The sequence below is a fragment of the Oscarella lobularis genome, chromosome 14, assembly GCF_947507565.1.
Source record: "Oscarella lobularis chromosome 14, ooOscLobu1.1, whole genome shotgun sequence".
Taxonomy (NCBI): Eukaryota; Metazoa; Porifera; class Homoscleromorpha; order Homosclerophorida; family Oscarellidae; genus Oscarella; species Oscarella lobularis.
The window spans coordinates 1,812,510-1,820,033 of NC_089188.1; the positions used below are offsets into that span (position 1 = coordinate 1,812,510).

Genomic DNA, 7,524 nt, shown 5'->3' on the forward strand with positions numbered 1-7,524 from the left:
TAAAGGCTCTGGGCCGTAGACAGAGACGTCTCGCACACAGGATGTGAGCAAAGTAAACAAAGCTCCGCAGTACGTGAAATCCGGCGACCAGTCGATTGACCAAGGACTCTCCATAGACTGCGCGCGGGAACTAAAGGCTTTCCATCGCTTCTTACACTGATCGACACTACTAGTAGTCGTCACAGTAGTAGTAGTCACGTTACTGACTCGGATCGTTTCAAGTTGAGTCGCCACTGCCAGTGGTGGTAGTACTGTCATCCCAATTTGCGCTTTATAAAAGACGTAGGGTAACAGCAAAAGCAAAACAAAGAAGGCAAGATACAATTTGAGTGCCTTCATGGATGACGCGTACTAAGTACATAATCACGTAGGCCAGGGCACGTAGGCGCGCTTTTACTGTAACGCACGTGAAGCATGGGCGTCCTCGGCTTGTGGAAAATCCTTGAGCCCTCGGCACACTCCGTCGACCTCGAATCGATGCAAGGCAAAATTCTTTCTGTCGGTGAGTTCCCGCTAAAGAAAACGACGCGTATAAAACTGTCTCGCTGCCGCAGACGTGAGCCTGTGGCTCCACCAATTTGCTCACGGCTTCCAAGACGGAATAGGACCGTCGTCGGCGAACGGTCACCTCCTTGGTCTCTTTCATCGGCTCTGCAAGCTCCTCTTCTACCGAATAAAGCCCGTTTTCGTGTTCGACGGCGGCGTTCCGACTCTCAAGCGTCAGACAATGGTCGAGCGAGAGAAAACGTCGCTGTAGAATCAACCGAAGAATTTTCTCGCTAGGCGGCGCGACGACGACTTCGTCATCGGGCCGAGGCGTCGCGACAGAGAGCGCGAGAGAATCTCCTGGTCAACTACGTCCAAGCGAAGGCTCTGGAAACGGTGACGTCGGGACGAGGCGAAAAGTAGGCATTGTTTGGTCAGAGAATGCAGTACGGAGAGATTGGGATTGAGTAGAAAGTCGAGAAAACGAAAGACGTTGTCGTTGCCACCAAGTCGATCTAAACCTCGAGATATGTTCGAATTGCCGTCGATGCCGTCGCCTAGCAACGTGGAACGGTGGCGGGGGGGAAATGCTCTTCTATAAGGAAAAAGGGGGTACGTTGTGTCTAGGTCGGATGACGTCGTCGATCCTGAGGAAATCGTTCTCCCCGAACATCTGATCCATCAAGTCAGAGGACGTATTTCTCCTGGAGAGGAATGCATCATTATCTTCTGTGTAGAATCTCATGACTGTTGATGTTCACTCGGACGATTTCAAGTGTTTGCCACTCGAAATTCAGCACGAGTTGATTGTGGCCATACAGGACGAGTACAAAGTCAATCGCTTGCGAATAAAACCAGAGCTTCCTGACGTGAGAGTTAGGTGCGTGCATTTCCGGAAACTCGTCAGCGGTTTTTTTGTTGTCTAGGTGGCTGGCGACTTTTCGTCGTACCAATTGCAGAAGTTGATGAAGCGGGGCCAATTGACGCAGCATCTGGAGAAATTGCGAAAATTGATGGCCTCTCGCGAGTCTGCTGCAACGTCCGGTTTAGAAATCGAAAACGCACCAAGCGACGGAGTGACAACTAATCGAATTCTATCCGACGATCAAACTCGATTTGTCTTGATAAAAGAAAGCGGCGGTGCATTCGGTGGTGATGGAGAAATTGAAACAGAGCCAGTGACGGAGGGCGCTGAAAGTGAAGGTATTATTAGTCTTGTGGAAAAGCACGGGAATAAGGAGAGTATTGATTTGGATGATGATGATGCGGAGGAAGACATTACCACCGCTCCCAATGAAAGCGGATTAGCTCATAGAAAAGATGACGATACTGCTGTAATAGACGATGATGAATGGGACGAAAATGACAGTTTCGTTGAAGTGGTGTGTGAGGGCGACAACGACGACGAGCCTTTGATGGAGCCTTCAGTGAAGCCAGTACTGCCGCCAAGTAGCCTTTTTCCAGCAGACGTTTTTCAGATTACTCAGCTAGCGGAGTCGTCTAAACCTGCTCAGCTAGAGAGAGAAAGGAGAGAAGACTCGGAGTCGGTTACTACCGACATTTGCGAAGTAAAGGAAGCAGATAGATCTTATATTGAAGACCAGAATTCAAGTCGTTCTGACGTAACGCCAATCGCGGCTGTTCCGGACGATGAGACTGTCTCTGACTCGAGTCAAAGCATTCGGACAGCTGAAGAACAATTGCCAGTACGCGAAAGCGATGAGGATGCTGAGATAGAGAACGTAAGTGAAAGAAACTTGAGGGCTTTTGTAATTCCTCCTTTAGACTCTCGCTGCTGCTCGTGAATGGTTAGCCGAGGAGCGGGCGGACCTAGTAAAGGAGTCGGCTCGTCAAGAACGTCGAGCAGCCGAAGTGACGAACGAGATGTACTCAGACGGAATGGTAGAATTAAAACGCAGTTTTTTCCAAGTTTCAAATGTCAGTGTTTTAGGAATTGCTCCGACTATTTGGCGTACCGTACATTCAAGCTCCCATGGAAGCTGAAGCCCAGTGTGCCTGGCTCGATTTTACCAAGCAGACGGAGGGAACGATTACCGACGACAACGACGTCTTTCTATTCAGCGGTCAGACGGTGTACAGAAACATTTTTCGACAGGACAAGTACGCAGAGAAATACGTGGCAAAAGACATCAAGGAACTATTCGGTACAAGTCAATCATAAAGAAAGAAAGATAAAGAGAGATTTTTCTTAAGGTTTGAATAGAGAAAAGCTAGTCGATTTGGCTCTTTTGTTAGGCAGTGACTACACGACGGGAATTCAGGGCAAGTGAGACCCTCTCTTTGAGTGTATGGATTATGTGGGAACATAGGAATTGGCCACGTCACTGCTATGGAAATTTTGGGACTTTTTGAAGGAAAAGAAGACTGGTTGAATCGTTTCAGGTTAGCTAATGACACATTGATAAACCGTACGTACCCCCAATGTGTGCCTGAAGGGATTGGTGGCATAAGGCCAAAGAGTCAAGTATTCTCAATACCGGAAAAGAAAGCGGAATAGAACGCTTGATGGTAAATGATGAATTATTCTGTTGCAGCCGAACGCAGCGTATCTGTGCAGAGACGAGTTCATTTGCCTGCGTCGTTCCCAGACAACGCTGTACGCCAGGCATACCTTGAGCCAACCGTCGACGAGTCGAAAGAACCTTTTGAATGGGCAATGCCAGATTTAGAAGCCTTGAGGGAGTATGTAGTTGTAGTGACACTTTTTTTGTCGATGAAATTTTTACGTGTTTGTAGTTACGCTGCGAGAAACTTTGGATGGTCGAAGAGTCGCTTGGATGAAGTCCTTCTTCCTGTCATACAGAAACTAAATAGTCGCGAGGTAGCGAGTCATTTTTTTGCACGGTTGCTGTTCTTCATGTTGCATCTGCCTCTAGGTGCAGCCTACTATTTCCGCGTACTTTCCCTTGGCCCGGTCATCGGAGAAGAGAGAAATCAGAAGCCACAGAAGCAAACGAATGCGACAGGCCGTTTCTCGTGTAGTAATGTCTTCTCAATCGGACAACAGCGACAGCGACGAAGAAGAGAAACAAGAAAAAAAGAGCAAATAGACTTTTTTGATATACCCGCAACGTAGACGTCACACTTACGTCACCGGAGTACCCGAATTCACGCAAGCATCGCTCTGATGAATGTTTGACCCGAATAGTGCGTCCCCATCGCCTCCCGTAATCGGCCGAAAGCGAAAAAATGGTGAAGAGCCGGCTCTCCGGCAACTAGAAATCCCCTTTGCGAAGAAATCGCGCGAGAACGCGAGACGAAAGGAAAACGAGCGAGAAACCGCAATGTCCTCCTACCAGAATCACAAGAGAAACTCGTCGAAGTCGACGCCAACAAAGCTCGTCGTAAAGAACCTAAAGCGTAGGCCTACTCTAAGGAAGGGTCCCTTTTTTTGGATCGCGATCTCTCGACGCTAGTAACGCCGAAAATACCGGCGAATTACTACGACGTGGCGTGGAAGATGTTGAGCGGCGCTGTTCGAGCCATCTACTCTCAGAAACCGATCGTGGAGAGCATGGAGGAGCTCTACAAGGCCGTCGAGAACGTCTGCTCGCATCGCATGAGTTCGAGGCTTTATGACGGATTGCGAGGCGAGTGCGAAAGCCACGCCCAAGAGCACTATCGGGCCATTTGTGCCAGGTAAGGTTGATGGACGAATGGATTATATGTCTGTGGTTATTCTTACAAAGCTGCTTCCTGTTCCCGTTGGTCATCTCTTTTTTTTTTCAGAAAAGCTGTCGATGTTGTTGGTTTTTTGAAAATTCTTGATCAATGTTGGCAGGAGCATTGCAATCAGATGGTGCGTACTCCCCAATGGTTTTTTTTGTTTGTTTTCGATTGTTGTGTTGGTTCGTTTATCAGATAATGATTCGCAGTGTTTTCCTCTTTTTGGATCGAACCTACGTGATGCAGTCATCAGGCATTCCCTCTATATGGTATGTGCATGTATCTCCTATGTTGACTGCCTATAGCGTTTATAGCGTTTTAATGATGGTGGCTCTTTATATGTACATTGCTTTAGGGATATGGGGCTTGATCTGTTCAAGACTCACGTCGCTGGGCAACTAGAGGTGAAAAAGAGAGCAGTTGATGGCCTTCTGCACTTGATTGGCAATGAAAGGTCAGTGGAGTCAATAGACTATGCACCCACTCATTTCCTTTGACATTGCAGGTCAGGAGAGAACGTTGACAGGGGTTTGTTAAAGAGTTTATTGCGCATGTTCATCGATCTTCAGGTAAAGTTCTAATGGATCTCAAAGGCTAAGTTACTATATGTTTATGTGTAGATGTACAGTGACGACTTTGAAACGCCTTTTCTAGTCGCCACAGATCAACTCTACGCCGCCGAAGGAAGAGAACAAATGGCCTCGGATCAATTCACTGTATAAACGATGCTGTGACTGAGAATAGGAAATCCTCACTACCAGTTTGAAGGTGCCAGACTATTTGGCTCACGTAGACAAACGGCTTAGGCAGGAAAGCGAGAGAGTTCTTCATTACCTAGATCAGTCGACGAGGTGACGACTTATATGGGGGGACTCCCGGGAAGGGATTACTTTTTTTTTTCTTTTAGACCGGCTTTGATTGCCAGCGTCGAGCGTCAGCTATTGAGTTGTCACTTGAGTGTGATTCTCGACAAAGGCTTTCGCATGCTCGTGGAAGGTCATCGTCTTTCGGACCTATCTCTTCTCTATCATTTGACGTTGCGCGTTCGCGATGGCGAGAAGCTCTGTTCGGCGTGGGCTTCGCTAATCAAGGTATCTGAAGGAGGAAAGAGAGACGAGATAGAGCATCTCTTTTTCAGCGATGGGGCTCCGCTATTGTCGTTAACCCGGAAAAGGATAAGACGATGGTCCAAGAGCTCTTAGACTTCAAGAACAAATTGGACGAAATACTTCGCGTCTCGTTTCAGCAGAACGAGAAATTCTCGAACGCTCTGAGGGTGGGTGTATTACGAGCGAGCCGAGTCCCCTCGTGTAACCTGACCCACGTCAATAGGACTCCTTCGAAGTATTTATAAATAAAAGGCTGAATAAGCCAGCTGAATTGATCGGTAAGCAGTTGAAGTAGCACTAGTAGTTCAGCGTGATGTTGCTGGATTGATTTGCAGCGAAGTACGTCGACGGAAAAATGAGATCAGGGAATAAGGTAATCAGTCGGGTAGCTCACTGAAAGTTCTTAAATTTCATCCTGCAGGAGGAAAGCGATGAAGACCTCGAGCGACTCTTAGACAAAATCCTAGTCCTCTTCCGATTCATTCACGGTGCTTCTTCTATCTATGTCATCCTTGCGTGCCGTTTGACGTGCTTGGTGTTTCTCAGGCAAAGATGTCTTCGAAGCGTTCTACAAGAAAGACTTGGCAAAGCGACTTCTCGCAGGAAAGAGCGCGTCAGTTGATTCTGAACGATCTTTTCTCTCGAAACTGAAGCAAGGTAAGCGAGAGGCATCCACGAGAGCGAATGGCCTACGGGGGAGTTCTCACTATCAGAGTGTGGGGCTGCGTTTACCAGTAAACTAGAAGGCATGTTCAAGGACATGGAATTGTCCAAGGACTTAATGGTCAACTTCAAACAAGTGAACATAAACTCTCGTCTCTTTGCATTCATGATAATCTGGGTTCTTTGTATGCAGCACCTCGGACATCACATGCCAAACGCGCCGATTGATTTGTCCGTTTCGGTTCTCACTATGGGATATTGGCCTCCTTATATGCCAGCTGAAATACATCTTCCAGCAGAGGCAGGATCTTGATTCTTATCGGTGTTGTTCTCCGCTGACGCGTGTTGTTTACAGATGGTCAAACTGCAGGAAGTGTTCAAGGCATTCTATCTAAACAAGTACAACGGCAGAAAATTGCAGTGGCAGACGTCGTTAGGTCATTGTGTAGTAAAGGCTCATTTTCCACTGGTACGTGTCGATTATTCTTGGTTGGAAATGCTCACAGGTGTGCGCAGGGCAAAAAGGAATTGCAGGTGTCCTTGTTTCAGAGTCTCGTTCTTCTCCTCTTCAATACCGGCGACGGGTTCAATTTTGGCGAAGTGCAACAGGCGACGGGAATTGAAGACTGCGAGCTGAGACGGACCCTGCAGTCTCTCGCCTGCGGCAAAGCACGCGTTCTGGCGAAGCATCCTAAAGTAGGGAGTTTCCTTCTGTTTAGCTGTGTCTTCTCTACTTTGGGGGTTAGGGAAAAGAGATTGAAGATGATGACATATTTCGCTTTAATAAGGAATTTAAGCATAAATTGTTTCGAATTAAGATCAATCAGATTCAGATGAAGGAGACGGTTAGTGGAATGGTGGTTTGAATAGTGACGGGAGATAAAAGTACGTCTATTCCCTAGCCCGAAGAAAACGCCAGCACGACGGAGCGAGTGTTCCAAGACAGACAGTATCAGGTTAGCACAATGCAGTAGGAATCTTAGTAGAAGAATCGCGTTTATCGATCGATCATATACAAATGACCAGCTTTCAGCTCCTTACCGCCGTAATCATATGTCTAAAATGTAGTACAGAGTAGTTTGAGGCAGTCGCAAGACGTCACTTACGCACTAAATGCATCTACATTACCAACTTGACGTTTGGTCAATTATCATTAGCTAATGGCTGCTTTTTAAAAATGCACAAATGCAAAATTAGGTCATTGTTAGTCACGAGGGACTGTGGTGGAGACGTCGCTGTTTGTCAGTAACTATTTTCTTAGATTGATGCTGCCATTGTTCGAATTATGAAAACAAGGCGATCGCTCTCGCATAACCTTCTCATAACAGAGTGCTTCGAACAACTCAAATTTCCCGTCAAGGCAAGTCGACCTGACCAAAGTGAATAGATCAAACTCGTGTTTTCTTTTCCAGCCCAGTGACCTGAAGAAACGAATCGAAAGTCTGATTGACCGCGACTACATGGAAAGAGATGCGAACAATACCCAGCAGTATCACTACGTAGCCTAATTAAATCATGTACAATGTATATGCGACGAGTATCGCTTCTGTGCTGCCCATTACATTTCCAAGCGTCATTC

General features: G+C 46.9%; 2 protein-coding genes across 3 annotated transcripts; both read left to right on the forward strand.

Annotated features, from left to right (window-relative positions):
- Positions 1-406: 406 nt before the first annotated feature.
- On the forward strand, positions 407-3,614 carry LOC136195329 (DNA excision repair protein ERCC-5-like). Its single transcript, XM_065984641.1, has 15 exons — positions 407-502; positions 555-730; positions 784-905; positions 958-1,059; positions 1,114-1,171; positions 1,224-1,355; positions 1,413-2,228; positions 2,272-2,388; positions 2,438-2,651; positions 2,701-2,769; positions 2,817-2,889; positions 2,943-3,015; positions 3,065-3,189; positions 3,244-3,328; positions 3,384-3,614. The coding sequence occupies exons 1-15, from the start codon at positions 415-417 to the stop codon at positions 3,555-3,557; spliced, it is 2,424 nt and encodes an 807-aa protein (XP_065840713.1). The 5' UTR covers positions 407-414; the 3' UTR covers positions 3,558-3,614.
- LOC136195327 (cullin-4A-like) lies at positions 3,565-7,472 on the forward strand. 2 transcript variants are annotated; one of them, XM_065984640.1, is made up of 22 exons: positions 3,566-3,867; positions 3,924-4,146; positions 4,237-4,306; positions 4,369-4,442; positions 4,529-4,627; positions 4,679-4,742; positions 4,794-4,889; positions 4,942-5,024; positions 5,081-5,264; positions 5,312-5,449; positions 5,506-5,560; positions 5,618-5,655; positions 5,704-5,770; positions 5,829-5,939; positions 5,996-6,081; positions 6,139-6,246; positions 6,301-6,414; positions 6,462-6,641; positions 6,692-6,790; positions 6,848-6,901; positions 7,207-7,305; positions 7,358-7,472. In XM_065984640.1, exons 1-22 carry the CDS (start codon positions 3,639-3,641, stop codon positions 7,451-7,453), a joined length of 2,367 nt encoding a protein of 788 aa, XP_065840712.1. In that variant the 5' UTR covers positions 3,566-3,638; the 3' UTR covers positions 7,454-7,472. The 2 variants fall into 2 exon arrangements, with proteins under 2 accessions (XP_065840711.1, XP_065840712.1); XM_065984639.1 differs by having other exon boundaries at positions 3,565-3,867; positions 5,996-6,246.
- Positions 7,473-7,524: the final 52 nt, after the last annotated feature.